This window comes from Chiloscyllium plagiosum, unplaced genomic scaffold (assembly GCF_037043375.1).
Source record: "Chiloscyllium plagiosum isolate Xiang-an unplaced genomic scaffold, Cpla_swu_hap1 HiC_scaffold_17, whole genome shotgun sequence".
NCBI classification, from domain to species: Eukaryota; Metazoa; Chordata; class Chondrichthyes; order Orectolobiformes; family Hemiscylliidae; genus Chiloscyllium; species Chiloscyllium plagiosum.
Genome location: NW_028270155.1, coordinates 5,995,229 through 6,015,974, shown reverse-complemented (window position 1 = coordinate 6,015,974; position 20,746 = coordinate 5,995,229). Strand labels below are relative to the sequence as shown.

The following is a 20,746-nucleotide window of genomic DNA, read 5'->3' as shown; positions in this document are numbered from 1 at the left end:
AGTGGTAAAAGGTAAAATTGGAATACACAGGGTTGGTCTATCATGACAGAGCGAAAGCAAAGGACTAGAGGTGGTTTAATCCAAGGGTCACCATGTCTCCAGCGAGGGGAAGAGGTTGAGAAGGGGAGTCCTTCACAGTGATCTCAGCCTGTGCAGGTATTGAACCCATGCTGCTGATGTTATTCTACATTATAAACCAGCTGTCCAGCCAACTGAGCTAACCAGCCTATGAGATTAGGGATAGTGTATTGAGATGGACAGAAAATTGGTCAGCAGACAGTAGAAATAAATGGGTGTTTATTTCTGATGGCAGTCAGTGACTACTGGGGTACTGCAGGGATTGATTCTAGAACCCCAGCTATTCACAGTATATCGGAATGATTTAGATGAGGGAACTAAATTCAATATCTCCAAGTTTGCAGATGACACAATGCTGGGTGAGTGGGTGAGCTGTGAGGACAGAGATGTTGCAGTGCAACTTACACAGGCTGAGTGAGTGGGCAAAATATATGCTGGATGCACCATAATGTGGATAAATATCCACTTTCAGAGCAAATCTGGGAAGGCAGATTATTATTTGAATGGCTGTAAAGTAAGACAGGAATGTTGCACGAGTCCTGGGTGTCTTCATGCGCCAGTCACTGAAAGTAAACACACAGGTGTAGCAGGCAGTAAAGAAGGTAAACTGTATGTAGGCCTTCATAGCGAGAGGATTCAAGTACAGGAACAAGGATGACTTACTGCAATTATACAGGTTGAAACTTTATTGCTGGAACAGCACAGCAGGTCAGGCAGCATCCAGGGAACAGGAGATTCGACGTTTCGGGCACAGGCCCTTCTTCAGGAATGAGCAGAGAGTGTTCAGCAGGAGAAGATAAAAGGTAGGGAGGAGGGACTTGGAGGAGGGGCGTTGGAAATGTGATAGGTGGAAAGAGGTCAAGGTGAGGGTGATAGGTCGGAGTAGGATGGAGGCGGAGAGGTCAAGAAGAAGACTGCAGGTCAGGAAGGCGGTGCCGGGCTGGAGGGATCCGGCTGAGACAAGGTGGGGGGAGGGGGGATGAAGAAACTGGTGAAGTCCAAGTTCATCCCCTGCGGTTGGAGGGTTCCCAGTCGGAAGATAAGACGCTCCTCCTCCGACCGTCGGGTTGTTGTGGTTTGGCGGTGGATGAGTCCAATGACCTGCATATCCTCGGTGGAGTGGGAGGGGGAGTTGAAATGCTGTGCTACAGGTTGGTTGGGTTGGTTCGTCCGGGTGGCCCAGAGGTGCTCTCTGAATCGCTCCTCCACCGCCAAACCACAACAACCTGACGGTCGGAGGAGGAGCGTCTTATCTTCCGACTGGGAACCCTCCAACCGCAGGGGATGAACTTGGACTTCACCAGTTTCTTCATCCCCCCTCCCCCCACCTTGTCTCAGCCGGATCCCTCCAGCCCGGCACCGCCTTCCTGACCTGCAGTCTTCTTCTTGACCTCTCCGCCTCCATCCTACTCCGACCTATCACCCTCACCTTGACCTCTTTCCACCTATCACATTTCCAACGCCCCTCCTCCAAGTCCCTCCTCCCTACCTTTTATCTTCTCCTGCTGAACACTCTCTGCTCATTCCTGAAGAAGGGCCTGTGCCCGAAACGTCGAATCTCCTGTTCCCTGGATGCTGCCTGACCTGCTGTGCTGTTCCAGCAATAAAGTTTCAACTTTGATCTCCAGCATCTGCAGACCTCACTTTCTCCTCTGCAATTATACAGGGCCTTGGTAAGGATACACCTGGAATACTGTGTGCAGTTTTGGTCTCCTTATCTGAGGAAGGATGCTCTTGTGATAGAGGGAGTACAGCAAAGATTTATCAAATTGATTTCTGGGATGACAGCTCTGATGTAGAGGAGAGATGGAGTCAGTTAGGATTATATTCACTGGAGTTTAGAGGAAGGACATTAATAATGGGTGAGTCCATGATGGTAATGCCATTAAATGCCAAGAGAAAATGATTAGCTGCTGTCTAATCTAGTCACACACCCCTGCCTTTTCCTTGCCACTGAAATTCTTCTCTTCACTTTGGATAGTACTGCAATTTCCTTCTGAAAGCCATGATGGAACCTGGCTCTACCACAATGCACAGTACATTCCAGAACCTAACCACTCATTGTAAGAAAGGTATTTCACATCTTATTGGTCTTCTTTTAGCCTATCATTTCAATTTGATGTCCTGGATCCTTTCACCAATGGGAAAGATTTTATCTCTATTACATCTCCAAGGAGACCCCAAGCCCAACTGCCCCACTCCCTCATTGCAACTAAATTCCTTCACCCCTCAAAACATCCTCGGAATCTTTTCTACATCCTCTCTAACGTCTCCCATCCTCGCAATTCCTTTAACGTTCTTGAACAAATTTAAAACAACTCAGATTCTGAGGGATGCTGACCAGGTGGATCTGCAGATGGTGATTCGTTCCTCCTTTGGGACCATCGAGGATGAGGCAGGGGGGGGGAAAAAAATCACTGTTTCAAAATAAGGGAAGGCCCACTTAAAATGGAGAGGAGGCAAAAATACTCTGAGGGGTGAGTGTCTCTGGAACGCGCTTCCTCAAAAAGGTGATGTAAGCAGAGTCCTGGAATAATTTTAAGGCTGAAGTGGGTAACAAGGGGTGAAAGGTCATCAGGCAGTGAGGAACGTAGACAGATTCGATCAGCCATTATCATATAAAATGGCAGGGAAAGCTAGGAGGGGTGAATTGTGCACCTTTTTCAGGTGGTTGTAACATGCCAATTGAGTCCACTATAATACCAACACACACACACACAACCCCTCAGGTTAACGGAGTGCCCTCACATATTCCATACCAAACCGCTTTGGCCAAGTCTGTGCTGCATCATTTAGGCAGACATCGTATCCTCCTGGAGGTGCACTCAGGGGTCTTACCCAGATCTCAAAGACCATCAGACACAGGAGCAGAAGTAGGCCATTCAGCCCATCAAGTTTGTTCTGCCATTGAACCAGACCATGGCTAATCTGATAATCCTCAACTTTAATTTTCCTGCCTTTTCCCCATAACCCTTGATTCTGAAATAACTGTAGAGAGGCCAGTATCCCGTCACCAAGTCACCCTCTATTTACACAAGTACAGCACACGGGCTCTGACCAGCCAGCTCAGAGCCAGGCCCTAGACAGAGGAGACTCGGACTCCTGTTGATATCTGTCAGCCAGGACTCCCTGATTGTTAGGCAAAAATGGGGACTGCAGAAGCTGGAAACCAGAGTCAAGATTAGAGTGGTGCTGGAAAAGCACAGCAGGTCAGGCAGCATCTGAAGAGCAGGAAAACCGACGTTTCGGGCAAAAGCCCTTCACATCAGGAATGGAGGCACGGAGCCTCCAGGGTGGAGAGATAAATTAGAGGGGGGGGGAGAAGGTAGCAAGGATTACAATAGGTGAATGGGGGTGGGGATGGAGGTGATTTTCCTGCTCCTCGGATGCTGCCTGACCTGCTGTGCTTTTCCAGCACCACTCTAATCTAGGCTCTCATCTCCAGCATCTGCAGTCCTCACTTTTGCCTAGTTGATTTTAACCTTACTGTGAATCCTCTTGCAAGGATGCCTATCTTCAAGTTTTCCTCCTCTTTCCACAAGAATCTCAGTGAATCTCTCTCTCACTGCAACCCCCAGGTCATCTCCTCTGCCCTGAAGCTCTTCAATCATGTCCTGAAGCTCTTCAATCATGTCCTGAAACAGACTCGCACCAGTTTCATCATTTCCCCTTCCCCCACCTCACCCCAGTTCCAACCTTTCAGCTCAGCACCATCCTCATGACTTGTCCTACCTGCCTATCTTCCTTTCCACCTATCCACTCAACCCTCCTCTCTGACCTATCACCTCCATCCCCACCCCCATTCACCTATTGTACTCTTTGCTACCTTCACCCCAGTCCCATCCCCTCCCAACAATTATCTCTCCACCCTGGAGGCTCCCTGCCTCCATTTGTGATGAAGGGCTTTTGCCTGAAGCATCGATTTTCCTAGTCCTTGGATACTGGCTGATTGTTAACCTGGGCCAACCCAGGGAACTCATACTGAATGAGATTGACTTGGCCAAATCATTCCAATCACAATAATTCTCTTATTGCTTAAAAATTTAAATTGGCCTTGAATGTACTTGAATCAACAGCCCTCTATGGTAAGGAATTCCAGATTCACTGCCCTCCTGAGAGAAGACATTTCTCCTCATCTCAGTCTTAAATGTTTAGCCCCCTTACTCCGAGATTACATCTTCTGGTCCTCCCATAAGGGGAAGCACTCTCCACTTCTACTCTGTCAAGTCCTTTCAAGAATCTTGCCTGTTCCAATAAAATTGTGTCTCAGTCTTCTATATTCCAACGAGTTCAGGCCTAATCTACTTGACCTCAACCACCGTACTGTGGTGACAGAATATCACAGGCACAAGAGAGGTGAATAAAGACCAATGTTCTATTACAAATCTGGAAGGTGCTATTCAAAAGGAAGTTCATTCTTTCCTGTTTGCAACACAATCTTCCTGGAGTACGAGAGAGAAATATTTCAACCTGCCCGTTCACCCTGAGCCCGAGAAACCGGTCAGACTGGGAATGCAAGATCAGCAGGTTCATTCTCAACAGACAGTCTGAGTGGAGTGGGAAGGGAGCTCCACATTTTTAACATTTGGCGTTTGGATAAAGAGAAAAAGGTTAGAACCAATTCGGACTCTGAGGCAGTCATGCACAGCACAAGGGGCTGTGGGCACTTTTACATTCTCAAAAGTCCCCAGCGATCGTTTTCGGGAAGGCAGACATCAGCTGAGATCGAAACATCAGACACAGGAGTGGGAAAACCATATAAACCACAGACTGGTGACACCCAGTTTAAAGCTTCTAAAATGTTCAGGCAATCAATTCTTAAATCAAATTTGCCAAGAGGTTTTTGAGGAAGGGTCACTGGACCCAAAACCTCAATTCCGCTTTCTCTCCACAAGTGCTGCCAGAGTTTCTCCGGCAATTTTCACAGAATTTCGACAGTGTGGAGGCAGGCCATTCGGCCCACCGAGTCCACACCGACCCTTGGAACAGCATCCCACCCAGACCCACCCCTACACTAACCCTGTAACCCTGCATTTCCCATGGCAAATCCACCTATCCTACACATCCCTGCACACTCAGGGCAATTTCCCTTAGCCAATTCAGGCTAACCTACACATCTTTGGTCTGTGGGAGGAAACCCACACAGACACAGGGAGAATGTGCAAACAGTTGCCAGAGGGTGGAATCTGGCAGTATGAGGCAGCAGTGCTAACCATGGAGCCACTGTGCTGCCTGTTTTGGTTTGTGTTACATAATAAATATCAGTGGGACGTACAGCAAATATCAGTTAGAGAGATCCAACAAATGCTGGCACCCGGACAAAGTCTGTAGGATGACATACACGCGATCTAGCTCACTCTGTTACAATCCGTTCCTGTAGCTGCAATGACAGTTGTTGTTGCACAGTTCAGTCTATTATAATTAAATCCATCATTCTGTCACCTTCTCTGTTCATACCAGCAGTACCCTTTCAAAATTGTCAGAAGATCCCACTTAGATTTAAATAGCATTTACAGTACACCTGCTCACTGCTGGTGTTTATGTACCATACAACATACAGTAGGCCCCTCAGTCCCTCCAGCCCATTCCACCATTCAATAAGAACCCCCTTCATTAAAATCTATTTCTGTCTTGAAAATATTCAAAGACTCTGCTTCCACAATTGATAGAGTTCCAAACACCCACAGTGCTAACAGAGAAAAGAAATCTCATTTGTCTTAAATGGCTGACCCTTGGTTCGCGATTCTCACACGAAAGCACCCAGTCAATGCCCCTCAAGATCACTTATGTTTCAATCAAGTCACCCTTCATCTTCTAGACTCCAGGTGATACAAGACAACATCTCACCCCCGTCATCTTCTCCCCCCCCACACCCCCCACTCACCCCAGTTCAGGTATTAGTCTGGTAAACTTTCACTGGACCACCTCCAACATGTTTACATCCTTCCTCAGGAAAAGGAGGCAAACACTATACATATTACTCCAGACATGGTCTCACCAGTACCCTGGATAACCTCCCTATTTCTGATGATAATATTTTCTCTTAGTGCTTGCAATTACTTGCTCTATCCCCATACTAGGCTTTTTATGCATTAGAACGTCCAGATCCCTCTGCATCAGAAACCCGCAATCTCTCACCATTTAGATAATGCGCTTTGTTTTCAAAAACATTCTTCCTGCCAAAATGAACAACTTCACATCTTCTCGGATTACATTATCCGATATCTTTGCCCAGTTATCTGACCACGCCAAATTGTTTTGTAAACTCCTTTTGCTCTCTTACAACTTACTTGCCCATCTGTCTTTGTGTCATCAGCAAATTTAGCAACCATCCCTCCATCTAAGTTATTTATATAAATTTAAACAGTTGAGGTCCCAGGTCAGACTCCTACAGCAATATGAAAAGGCCTAGTCTATCTACTCCTGTTTCCTGATAGTAACAAGGATAGAAGATTCGTTGCTTATGTTCCCACAAGCTTTTATTTTCCACAAATGCTTTTGTTGAGGCATTTTATGAAATGCCTTCTGGAAAGTACAGTATATCAACTGGTTTCCTCTATCAGCAGCACATTATCTCCTTAAAGAATTCCAATAGACTGATTAAGCATGATTTCCCTTTAACAAAACCGTGTTGACTCTGTCTGATCACCTGGAATTGATCTAAGTGCCCAGCTGTAACTGTCCCAATGACAGATGTTAAATTAGCCAGTCTTCAGCATTCTGCTTTCCTTCTCTCTCCCTTGTTGAATAAAAGGATAAGCTATCTTCCAATCCAATGGAGCCTTTCCCCAAACAAAGTGTGTTTTGGAAAATTAAAACCATTGCATTGACTACCTCACCAGCCACTTCCTCCAAGACAATAGGAGGAGGAGGTTCTTCAGGAAGAAATAGGGTCGTTTATTAGCACACAGCTCCAACAGTTTACTCAGTACCTGCTCTGTCATAATTCCTTCTTTCCATTTCCTGATGTATTGCTGCTTTTGAGAAGTTACTTATCTCCTTTCTAGTGAAGACCAATGCAACATTCTTGTTGATTGAACTTGGCATGTCCTCATTTTTCATTATCAATTCTCCAGACTTACTTTCTAGAAGACCAACACTCACTTTGTTCACATAATTTATAGGAACTTACTATCGTTATATATGTTTTTGTGAGCTCTCTCTTGAACTCTGATTTTCCCCATTCATTTTGTAATTTTATTTTAATATTCTGTCCAATCTCTGACCTGCCATACCTTGGCACAGTTCTGTGCTTTAAGTTTCATACTGTCTTTAACCACAGATGTGGATCCATGCCTTGGAATTTCTGTTGGAAAGTCTTTACTGTACATTCTGAAATATTCCCTTAGAATTGGGCGGCACAGTGGCACAGTGGTTAGCACTGCTGCCTCACAGTGCCGGAGACCCAGGTTCAATTCCCGCCTCAGGCGACTGACTGTGTGGAGTTTGCACGTTCTCCCAGTGTCTGCATGGGTTTCCTCCGGGCGCTCCGGTTTCCTCCCACAGTCCAAAGATGTGCGGGTCAGGTGAATTGGCCATGCTAAATGGCCCGTAGTGCTAGGTAAGGGGTAAATGTAGGGGTATGGGTGGGTTGCGCTTCGGCGGGTCGGTGTGGACTTGTTGGGCCGAAGGGCCTGTTTCCACACTGTAATGTAATTTAAAAAAAAGTCTGCCACATCATCTCTTCTGACCTGTCCTTTAACCTGATCTGCCAATTCACTTCAGCTAGCTTTAAGTGCCCCAGAACTGCCCTTATTTAAAGATGGAGACTGAGGCAGAGATTCTCTCCCTCAAGCAGAATGTAAAATTCAAATCATATTACGGTCACCGCTCCCTCGTGGTGCCTGCATCATGAGGCCATTCATGAATCCTAACACGGTGCAGAATCCCAGGTCTCCTGCACCCTGGCCTCTGGTCAGCTCGAGATGGGTCTGCTCCCAGCCTCTCAGTAGCCCCCTTCCTCCTGTGTGTGTGTTTACCCAGCTTCCCCTTTATTGCACCAATTCCATTCTCCTCAAGCCCTCTCTGTGGTTGCGAGTACCATATTCTCACCACTCTGTGGAAAGAGCCCTTGTCGGATTTTATGGTGACTGTCTGTGTGGAGTTTGCACATTCTCCCAGTGTCTGTGTGGGTTTCCTCCAGCTGCTCCGGTTTCCTCCCACAATCCAAAGATGTGCAGGTTAGATGGATTGGCCATGCTAAATTGTCCATAATGTTCAGGGATGTGTAGGTTAGGTACATTACTCAGGGGTAAATGTAGAGTAATACAGTAGGGGGAAATGGGTCTTCGGAGGATTGGTTGACCCAAATGGCCTCTTTCCACACTGCGGGGATTCGATGATTCCATTCTTGAAGTTCCTTCTCCAGTCTACATCGGGCTTCAAGCACCAGGTGCTGTTCTCAACTACAGTCTGCCCGCTCACTGGAGTCTTTCCCCCATTGTCAAACCTGGGACAGAAGGCCCTTAAATACAGCCAGGTGTCAAATTGTCCTGTTCATACCTCAGCACAGAAAGGGCTCTCGCCTCCCAGTTTATCAGCGGGAGACTTATGTCAAAAGGATGTAAGCTTTAATGCCAAGTGAACAGTCACCTCATCACTATTGCTCCATCATGTTATCTGAAACAACTGGATTTCTGATTCAAGGAAAGCCATTCACTCTCCGCGAAAATACATTTACTTACATAAGCACATTTTGTAACCTCAAAATTTTCTGCATTCCCTAAAGTCCAGTCGTTGTTATGTTGGTAATTCAACTGCCACATCCAGTGAGGAGATAAACAAGATCAGTATTAGAGGATTAATATTTGGAGATAAATATTGGAAGGCGTCTAGCTCTGTGAAGGATATAGAATACACAAATGGTCATCAAGATTGGAGTGCCTTTTCAGCCCTTGGATTTAAACCAGAACACCCCCCCCCCACTTCCATAGTTATCACCTACTCCAACTCCAGAGTCCCAATGCAGTGGCTCACTCCTTCCTACAATGTACACCCTCTCAAGTCCAAACTCATCTACTTCAAAGGATAGAGGCAGACAGTGCAATGCGGAGATACATGTAGAAAAAAAACCAAGGGCCTGACAATTGATCATGCCTTTCCTGGGACGGTAACTTTCCAAAGAGTACTACAGACAAAGCAGCACCTTTGGAGAGTTGGCAGCCCAGTGAGCAAAATAAGGTCCCACAAACACATGAACTGGTGTCATGGGACTTCAGTTTAATGCCTCACTTGGGAGCTGGCATCTCAAATAGTGCATTCCTCAGTCCTACACTGAGCTATCCTGGACACACAGTCTGGATCATTTGCTCATGTTCCTGGAATTGGAGCTGAACCCACCAGGTCATGACTCAGGGGCTAAATAAGTGCTACTGACAAAACCAAAGGGGAGACAATGCAATGAGCTTCAATTTCAAAAACAGCTTTCACCCCCAAGGAGGAAGAGTGATGATGGTGCTTTTACCAAGTCCTGCAATGTCAACATCCTGAGGGTTACCATTGACCAGAGACTCAACTAGACCAGCCACATAAACACAATGGCTACAAGAGCAAGTCAGAGGCTAGGAATGCTGCAGTGAGTAACTCAACCTGACTCCCCAAAGCCTGTCCACCATCTACAAGGCACAAGTCAGAAGTGTGATGGAGTACTCCACTTTTGCCTGGATGAGTGTAGCTCCAATCATTCAAGAAATGTGACACCATCCAGGACAAAGCAGCCCACTTGATTAATACCATATCTACAAACGTCCATTCCCTCCCTCACTGACACTCAGTAGCAGCAGTGTGTACTAGCTACAAGATACACTGCAGAAGTTCACCAAAGATCCTCAGGCAGTGCCTTCCAAACCCACGACTACTTCCATCTTGAAGGATAAGGGCAGCAGATACATGGGAACACCACCCCCTGCAAGTTCCCCTCCAAATCATTCACCATCCTGACTTGGAAATATATCGCTGATCCTTCACTGTCAATGGGTCAAAATCCTGGATTTCCCTCCCTCAGGGCATTGTGGGTCTACCTAGAGCACATGGACTGCAGCAATTCAAGAAGGCAGCTCACCCCCACCTTCTCAAGGGGCAACTAGGGATGGGTAATAAACACTGGCCAGTCAGCAATGCCCACATCTCGTGAATGAGAAAGATCGCCAAGAGTCAGGCTCTATCGTGAAAAGGTATTGACATTGATAAACGTCAGCACACAGATTCTTAATTACCTCAGCCCACCGAACTGCCACTGCGTGCTCAGCTCCAGGTCTCACCCATTTCTTGTGGATAGTATACACTGCTGCTACTGAGCGTCTGCATCTTACCAAATGGTTCACACACAACTCATGCAATCGCTTTCGAATTAGATCACAATCTGAGGACTAAGGCATGTACAGTACCTGAAAACTGAAAGCCTGGACCCCAAATAGGAACAGAGTAGGCCATTCAGCCTTTTGAGCCTGTTCCATCATTCAATGAGATCACGGCTGACCTGTGTCCTAACTCCACTTGCCTACCTTTGGTCCCTATCCTTCAACACTGTTGCTTGACGAAAGAAAATCTGTCTGAGATTTAAAATTAACTGATCCAGCATCCATTGTCATTTGTCGAAGAGAGTTCCAAACCTCTCACCCCTTTGTGTATCAAAGTGCTTCCTAACATCTCTCCTGAACAATCTGGCCCTAATTCTCAGACTCTGCCCCCTAGTTCCAGAATCACCAACCAGTGAGAATAGTTTATCTTTATCTAACTTGTCTTCTCCTGTTTACAGCTTGAAGATTTCGATCAGATTAACCCTTAATCTTCTAAATTCTGGAGTAAACAGGCCTAATTTGCATTGCCTGTATTCATAACTTAATCTCTGAAGTCCAGGTATCATTCTTGTAAACCTACAATGTACTCCCTCCAAGGAGAGAGTGAGGACTGCAGATGCTGGAGCTCAGAGTCAAAAAGTGTGTTGCTGGAAAAGCACAGCCAATCAGGCAGCACCCAAGCAGCAGGAGAATCGATGTTTTGGGAATAAGCCCCTCATCAGGAATGAGCCCGAAACGTCGATTCTCCTGCTGGTTGGGTGCTGCCTGACTGGCTGTGTTTTTCCAGCACCACACTTTCTGTTCTCCCTCCAAAGCCAATTGATCCTTCCTAAAGTGTGGTGCCCAGATCTCAGAGTGCTCGGAGTGGGGTCTGACCAGGGTTTTGTATAACTGCAGCATAATTTCTGCATTCTTGTACTCCAGTCCTTTAGGTAGATCCCCAAAATTGAAAATTCAAACTCCTTTGCTCTTTCCTTCCTTCCACAACTACGTATTACACTGAACTCCTCAGTAAAGAACATGAAATTCAACCAAATATTTTCACATCACAAATTCTAAAATGTTGTGGAATTCATGGTGAGAGCGCTGTGGAACTGCCCCCTCACTGTGCTGGGAGGAGAGGAAGTTTCTAATCTTTAATAAAATAAGAATGAGCTGGTCATGTTTACTGTCTTGATAATCTCCCTCTCCATGGGTGGGGACCCTACAACTGATTTCACCATGACTGGGCAGAAACAGCCAGAAATTCTTAAAAACCACATTCCTTGTGTCCTGACTGATATTTATCCCTAACCGACATTGCTAAAAAAAAACACAAACTGCTCATTTATCAGATTGTTGTTTGTAAAGTGGTCGGTGTGTTTCCTTACATCACAACAGTGAACTGACTTTCAAAAGGCTGTAAAACTCTCAGGGACATGCTTGGGCCACTCTGTCGAGGTTCCAGTATTTCTTCGGAACGTTCTCAGACCATCAGATATAGGAACAGAAGTAGGCCATTCAGCCCATCGAGTCTGCTCTGCCAGCCAACGAGGTCATGGCTGACCTGATCATCCTCAACTCCTCTTCCCTGCCTTTTCACGAGAACCCCAGACTTGCTCAAAAATCTGCCTTCCCATTAAAATGGTTTTAAAACTCAAAAGTTCAGTGCAGCACAAAAAAAAAGGGGAGAAAGTCAGGAGAGGTTGAAGATGAATGGGAACTTTAAGGAAGGTGTGCGAGGCAAGTTTTTGGTTTAACTGCAGAGGGTGGTAGGTGCCTGGAACACGCTGCCAGGAGGGGTGGTGGAAGCAGATACAATAGCAATGCTTACAAGGCATCAAGTTAAAAATCACACAACATCAGGTTATAGTCCAACAGGTTTATTTGGAAGCACTAGCTTTCGAAGTGCTGCTCCTTCACCAGCTACCTCCGAAAGCTAGTGCTTCCAAATAAACCTGTTGGGACTATAATCTGGTGTTGTGTGATTTTTAGCTTTGCCCACCCCTGTCCAACACCGGCTCCTCCACTTTAAGGCAGACATCGACAAGCAGGGAACAGAGGGATACAGACCACGTGCGGGCAGATGGGATAAACTTAGAATAGTATCATGGTCAGTACGGACACGGTGGGCTGAAGGGCCTGTTTCTGTGCTGTACTGCTCTATGTTCCGTGAATGTACAGGAATCAAAAAAGCTCTGAAGCAACTGCTGCAGAAAGGGATGGTGGCTGCAAGGACAGAGAAGTGTCTGTTTAAGAGAAACTTCAATCTGGGGGCAGTGGGGAAACATACTGGTCTGGGTACAAAAAAGAAGCTAGCACAAAAAAAAGGCCCAAAATCTAGCAGAACATTTCAAAGATGAAAGCAAACAGTTTAAAATGTCATTGACAGCTCCAAGTACAGCAAGCAACATCAGTAGCATTTACCGAGCCTGTGGGAATTCCAGTTAATATGCGAAAAGTAAACAAATCAACAGACTGGAGGAAAGGATTAGATAAACTAACATCATCGCCGGCTCCAAATTTGCACAAAAGATGGCATCTAACCCTGCAAGGCATGTTGAGCAAGTTTCCAGTAACTATCACTGCCCATGTGGTGAAGAGGCGACCTCCAAACGTAGCTCATGAGCATGCAGGGTTGGATTCCCGGCTAGTGTTCTGTTGCCTCAGGTTCAGGTAGAGCATGATCCCATTGCAATCCCAGGGGCAGGGTTTGGGGAAAGAGGTGTAAAGATAAAAGAAATAGAAAGAACAAACAAACTAGAACGCTGCTGAAAACAGCAACATGTCACCAAAGCTTTTCACCTCGGACTCATCAGGACAAATGCAAGAATGCCAAATTTTTAACATTCACAGTTTAAACTTCCGGAGGGAAAGGTAGCTGATTGATTGAAAGCTGATTCTGAAGAACTTGCATTTTTGTAGCACCTTTTAGAGCCTCTGAACATCCCAAAGATCTTAAAGAATCTGTAAAATCGGCAGGTGTGAACCCCCGGATAGCTGATATCTATATGGTCCTGTCCACCCAGGATTTGGGGAGACTCACTGACACCAATCCTTCTTCTAAATTACCAGAACCGAGTGACATACCCACACAATGACCTCAGCCATCCAGGAGCTCAGCCTTGATAAACAGACTCTGTTTATTACATAGTATTTAGTAACCAGTTACATTGCACTGATACCATATGAAAGTCTCTTGGGAAATATTCAGCTATTCTCAAGTTACTATTAGCTACATGAAACCAAGAGCTGGTCTTGCAAACACAAACTGGTTGGCTCCTCCCAGGAGCAGTTCTTTATAACCTAATGGACATAGACCAGCTCATGACATTGATCGAAGTTTGTTCAGGCACGAACTGCCTTTTTCAACAAGAGTCAGTTGGTGAAGGATGAAACCAAAGTTAACCTTTATCGAGTTTAGATTGATTCACAAACGGAAATATAATCAGCATGCAACTGTACCTCAACCCTCACCTCAACTTTACATACCAAATCCTTACAACATGCATACAGTTAACAACAACCAATTCACAATTAATATCCAGGAATTTCGATCTGTTCTAAATCAACCAGTGGAGTTTTTTTTAAACTTATTCGTGGAACATGGGTAACACTGGCTAGCCCAGAATTTATTGCCCATCTCTAACTGTTAAGTATCTACCACATTGCTGTGGGTCTGGAGTCACATGTAGGCCAGACCAGGTAAGGACGGCAGATTTCTTTCCCGAAAGGACAATAGTGAATCAAATGAGCTTTTCTGACAATCGAAAATGGTTACATGGTCATCATTAGACTCTTAATCCCAGATTTTTATGAAATTCAAATTCCACTACCTGCAGTAGCAGGATATGAACCCAAATCCCCAGAACACATTACCTGGATTTATCGTCTGGCTGGGTCTTTGGATTAACAGTCGAGCAATAAGACCATTTGGCCATTGCCTCCTTTTATTACACACCTCTGGAGCAAGTGAGACTTGACCTTGGCCCTCCTGCTTCAGAGGTAGGGACACCATCACTGCACAAGAGCCTGCAACATGCCATGTTCTAACATAGGAATCAAAACAGCCAATTTGCAAACAGAAAGCTCACACAAGTGCTTAAGTGATAAATAACCACATTATAGGTAATATGAGTTTAAAATAGTGTCACAGAGTCTTTAGATTCAGCCGAGGGGATGGACAGGCCCCTCTGACAGTGTGGATCAAGATCCTGTCCTCTACCTCTCTGTAGTGGGGGCTTAGACTCTCCACTTTCTATCTCTGAGCCAGGAGCTCAGGCCCATTAAAGTTCAACAAAAAACCAAAACTAAAGGGAGAAAACACCGACAACTCTTGACAAGTCAGGCAACATCAGTGCAGAGAAACACAGGGCCGATCCCAGAGAGATGGAAATCCATCAAGTATCAGAAACAGACCCACTGCAGTCTGAACCCATTTTAATGTCAGTTCCACAGCTAACGGTCATCCAGTTCTGATCAACCCGAACCCCAAACAGTTTCTGTCTCTCTGATGCTGTCTAACCTGGATATTCCCAGTACCTCTTGTGGTTACATTCAGACCTTCAATGCTTGCACTCTCCCCTCTGAATCTGAAGGCTCAGCTTCCACTCCAGAGCTTAAACTCAAAGACTAAGACTGACACTCACCCGTGTGGTCCTGAGCGGAGGGTACACTGTCAGAGGTGACAATCTTTCAGGTGAGACATTAAACTAAAAGGTCAGGGCAAAATATCCCATGAGATTATTTTGAAGAGGATCAAGTGAATTCTCCCCAATGGTCTGGTCAACCCTTATCATTCAACCAACATCGTTCAAAACGGACTATATGATCATTGTCACATTTCTATTAGAGGGAGCTTGCTGTACAGAGGGGCGTCCATGTTTACTGCACTACACTTCAAAAACTTATTTAGTGACCGCAGAGTGCTTTGAGATGTGGGTGGTCATGAGAAGTGCTATATAAATGCAGGACTGTCTTGTTTGTAGCTGGAACTCAAGTACCTAATGCAGAGATCTGAAAGCGTGTGGGACTGTGGTGGCAGGAGATGTAGACAGTGAGTGAGTGTGCACAAACACACGGTTTGTCTGTTGATGGTGGGTTGGACGTGGGGTAGAGGATGTGTGGGGTACGCCTATGAGTGGGTGAGTGTGAGATTGTGAGAATGAGTGAGAGACAGGCAGAGAGAGAGGAGGGGGAGGAAATGCTGTGCAGAGGAGAGTGTATGCAGATAGTCTGTGTAAATTGCTGTGTACACATATAGGGTGAGTGTGTGCACACAGAGGTGTGGGAATGTTTATAGCAGAGGGTGGGTGTATGGATGGGGTTAAATGTTTATTGATGGGGGGGGGAGAAAATATGTATACTCAGGGTGTATAGCCCTGATATGTGTGTATAGATGAGGTCAGTGTTTGTAGATGGGCAAGTAGGAGTGTGAACAGGGAGTGTGTGGGATGAATGTGCACAGATGGGGGCGAGTGTGAGTACCCACAGGGAGAAGTGTTTATAGATGGGGCAAGAGAGAGAACACAAGCAGTGAGTGAGTGAAAGCATCCAGGGTGAGTGTGTGTGTACACCCACAGTGGTTGAGAGGGAGTACCCAGGGTGAGTGTGAAAACACACAGAGTGAGAGTGCTCCGGGTAAATGTGTGTGTGTGTGAGAGTACACGTGGGGTGAATGTGAGCACAGTGTGAGAGTGTAAATGAGTGAGTGTAAATGAGTGTAAGTGTAAACGAGTGAGTCTGTGAGTGTGTAAATGAGTGTGAGACTGTAAATAAGTGTGTGAGACTGTAAATAAGGGAGTGTAAATGAGTGAGACTGAGTAAATGAGTGAGTGCGTGTAAATGAGTGCGTGTAAATGAGTGAGACTGAGTGTAAATGAGTGTGAGACTGAGTGCGTGTAAATGAGTGTGAGACTGAGTGCGTGTAAATGAGTGCGTGTAAATGAGTGAGACTGTGAGAATGTAAATGAGTGAGACTGAGTGTAAATGAGTGAGTGCGTGTAAATGAGTGTCAGTGTAAATGAGCGGGTGACAGTGAGAGAGAATGTAAATGAGTGAGTGTGAGAGTAAATGAGAGACAGTGTAAATGAGTGTGAGTGTGAGCCCGCGGTAGGTGGGTAGGCACAGTCACACTCACCACCTCGAGCAGTTTGAGGATGCCGAAGCTGGAGCGCAGGTAGTCCGGGTCCCAGGCGAGCTGTAGCCGCCGGTGGTGGCCCGGGCGGACCGGCTCGGTGGTCGGCTGGTACGGGCTGCTCGCCCCGGACATCATGGAGGTGCTGGAGGCTTCCGCCTCGAACCCATCGCCTTCCTCGGTATTCCTCATGGTGCCTGAGACCGGGACACCGGCTCCCCGCTCCCAGACAAACTTCACCTTCAGCGGCTCAAAGTTAACTCCAGCCCCGGGGACAGGAGGCGGGGGAGCGGGGGGAGACCACACCGACTCCTCGGCACACACAAAGCCCGCAGCAGTAGCGCCTGGCCCCGGTCACACAGCGCCTCCGCAGCCGCCTCTCAGGCTGCGATCCCCGGGCGGGTTAGGGAGCGGGAGCCGCTCGCTGCTGCCTCCTCCCTCCGTCTCTCCGTAATCCCAGCTCCAGCTCCAGTCCCTCCCTCTGCACCGTCTCACCTTCTCTCTATAAACTCCCACTGTCCCTGACCACTGCCCTCACATCAATCTCCCTAGCCATTCTCTCTCTCTCTCTCTCTGTCTGTGTCTATTCTCACTCTCTTGTGTTTATTCCCACTTTCTCTCTGTCCTCATTCTCTCTCCGTCTATTCTCATTCTTTCTGTTTATCCTCATTCTATTCCCTTTCTCAGTCTATCCTCAAACTCTCTGCCTATTCTCTCTCTCTCCATTTTCATCTCTCTTTCTGTCAGAGATGTACAGCATGGAAACAGACCCTTCAGAGCTGAAAATGTGTTGCTGGAAAAGCGCAGCAAGTCAGGCAGCATCCAGGGAACAGGAGAATCGACGTTTCGGGCATAAGCCCTTCTTCAGGCTCATGCCCGAAACGTCGATTCTCCTGTTCCCTGGATGCTGCCTGACCTGCTGCGCTTTTCCAGCAACACATTTTCAGCTCTGATCTCCAGCATCTGCAGACCTCACTTTCTCCTCAACAGACCCTTCAGTCCAACCCATCCATGCCGACCAGATATCCCAACCCAATCTAGTCCCAGCTGCCAGCACCTGGCCCATATCCCTCTCAAACCCTTCCTATTCATATACCCATCCAAATGCTTCTTAAATGTTGCAATTGTACCAGCTTCCACCACTTCCTCTGGCAGCTCATTCCATTCCCGCACCACCCTCTGTGTGAAAAAGTTGCCCTTTAAGTCTCTTTTATATCTTTCCCCTCTCACCCTAAACCTATGCCCTCTAGTTCTGGATTCCCCCACCCCAGGGAAGAGACTTTGCCTATCCATGCCCCTCATGATTTTATAAACCTCTATAAAGTCACCCCTCAGCCTCCGACGCTCCAGGGAAAACAGCTCCAGCCCGTTCAGCCTCTCCCTATAGCTCAAATCCTCCAACCCTGGCAACATCCTTGTAAATCTTTTCTGAACCCTTTCAAGTTTCACAATATCTTTCCAATAGGAAGGAGACCAGAATTGCACACAATATTCCAACAGTGGCCGAACCAATGTCCTGTACAGCTGCAACATGATCTCCCAACTCATGTACTCAATACTCTGACCAATAAAAGAAAGCATACCAAACGCCTTCTTCACTATCCTATCTACCTGCAAATCCACTTTCAATGAGCTATGAACCTGCACTTCAAGATCTCTTTGTTCTGCAACACTCCCTAGGACCTTACCATTAAGTGTATAAGTCTGCTAAGATTTGCTTTCCCAAAATGGAGCAGATCGCATTTATCTGAATTAAACGCCATCTGTCACTTCTCAGCCCATTGGCCCATCTGGTCAAGATCCTGTTGTAATCTGAGGTAATCCTCTTTGCAGTCCACTACACCTCCAATTTTGGTGTCATCTGCAAACTTACTAACTGTACCTCTTATGCACGCATTCAAATCATTTATGTAAATGACAAAAAAGTAGAGGACCCAGCACCGATCCTTGTTGCACTCCACTGGTCACAGGCCTCCAGTCTGAAAAACAAATCTCCACCACCACCCTCTGTCTTCTACCTTTGAGCCAGTTCTGTATCCAAATGGCTAGTTCTCCCTGTATTCCATGAGATCTAACCTTGCTAACCAGTCTCTCATGGGGAATCTTGTCGAACGCCTTACTGAAGTCCATATAGATCACATCTACCGCTCTGCCCTCATCAATCTTCTTTGTTACTTCTTCAAAAAACTCAATCAAGTTTGTGAGACATTATTTCCCATGCTCAAAGCCATGTTGACTATCCCTAATCAGTCCTTGCCTTTCCAAATACATGAACATCCAGTCCCTCAGGATTCCCTTCAACAACTTGCCCACCACCGACATCAGACTCACTGGTCTATTGTTCCTCTGTCTATTCTCATTACATCTCTTCTCCACAACACCCCTGCCCCCAAATCCTGTCATTTTCATTCATTCTTATTTTTCACTATTCCTGCTCTCCACAACCACACATCAGCTCTTTAGATACTATTTCTGAATCACAAACTGGTTCAGAGTTCAGGTTCTGTGATAGGACTAATCTGACAGTGTAGTGCAGTGCTGAGGGGGTGCTACACTATCAGAGGTACCTTCTTCCACACCAGCATCTGAAACTGAGCTGCTCTTTCAGCTGGTTGTAAGAGATGCTAAGCCTAGTATTTTGAAAAAAGAATTGTATTAAATTTGTTGTCATATGTACCGAGGCACAGTGAAAAGCTTTGTCTTGTGAGCAATACAGGCAGATCACAGAGTTAAGCAGCATAGATAAGTAGATAATAGGTAAACAGTGGCAAAAACAAAAACACAGGTACAGGCAAATGTTAAGAGTTTGAGAGTCCATTCAGTATTCTAACAACAGTAGGGTAGAAACTGTTACAAAACTGGCTGGTGTGTATGTTTAGGCTTCTGTACCTTCTCCCAATGGTAGAGGTTGTAGAAAAACATTGCCAGGGTGGGACGGATCTTTGAGAATGCTGGCGGCCTTTCCTTGACAGCGGGCCTGGTAGATTCTATAGATGGGAGGTTAGCCTTTGTGATTGTCCGGGCCGAGTTCTCTCTGTAACAGTCTCCGATTTTGAATGGTACAGTTGCCATACCAGGTAGTGATACATCCAGACAGAATGCTCTCGATAAAAGTTGGCAAGGATATTCGCCATCGTGCCAAATTTCATCAGCTGCCGGAGGAAGAAGAGACATTGTTTGGCCTTTGTAACCAGTGCGTCCACATGAAGAGCACGGGAGTTTGTTTTTTTCTATTTTTCTCTCTCCTCCAGTGTCTTGGCTAATGTTGCCTAAGGGATAAACATTACCAAAATAGACTATTGCGAGACTACCACATTTATGTTTCTGGGATCTTGCTGGGCACAATTTGCCTGTTACATTTCCTACCCTGCAGTTTTAAAGTATTTAGTTCACTGGCCAGGAAGGACTTTGGGATGTTCCATGATTGTGAGAGGTGCTACATAAATGCAGAGTTTTGTTCTAATCCCAGTTTATATGTTCCCAGATTTCCTCAATGAGTAATCCCAAATTTCAGTAGATCACAATCTCTCCTCTGTCAGAATGTTATGAGATCAAATTCCAGTCCGAGACTCCATTGAACACGAGGGTCAGAATGTGAATGGTGTAAACATAAAATTTCTTTACTCCCAATCTTTCTATCCCTCTTTCTTTCAACTCCACCCTCCCACTCTCTCTCTCTTTTCCCAGTTTTTCCTGCCCAGAGCTGGCTTTACAGTTGAATGACACAGACATGGTGACCCAGAGCAATGTAAAGGTGTGTCAGGAAATCCAGATCCTGATTTGGTCATTTTTCTCATGGATTGTGAATGACAGTGGAAGTGGGGAATTGTTTGGCAAGTTGTGTGAGCAGACTTTCCCTCATGTGGACATGCTCTCAAGTCCTTTGACACAGAATTCCAAGAATAGAACTTAACTAAAACATTTGACAAAGTCTCTCAGGGTAGGCAGATCCAGAAGGTCAAGTCGCGTGGAATCCATAGTGAATTTGCAAGTTGGCTTGACCAGAGAAGACATGGGGAGCTATGGAGATGTGTTTTTTCTGACTGAAGGTCCGTGACCAGTTGTGTTCCACAGGATCAGATTAGATTAGATTAGATTAGATTACTTACAATGTGGAAACAGGCCCTTCGGCCCAACAAGTCCACACCGCCCCGCCGAAGCGCAACCCACCCATACCCCCTACATTTACCCTTTACCTAACACTACGGGCAATTTAGCATGGCCAATTCACCTGACCTGCACATCTTTGGACTGT

At 46.1% G+C, this 20,746-nt stretch overlaps 1 protein-coding gene across 1 annotated transcript in view; it reads right to left on the bottom strand.

The window, feature by feature from the left end:
• The window catches only part of cmtm4 (CKLF-like MARVEL transmembrane domain containing 4), an 83,666-nt gene extending 66,733 nt beyond the window's left edge, over positions 1–16,933 (bottom strand). Inside the window, exon 1 of the mRNA XM_043706536.2 lies at positions 16,495–16,933. Coding sequence (XP_043562471.2) covers positions 16,495–16,683 — 189 coding nt within the window. The 5' untranslated portion in view covers positions 16,684–16,933. The remainder of the gene's footprint in view (positions 1–16,494) is intronic.
• Between the last annotated feature and the right edge of the window lie 3,813 nt (positions 16,934–20,746).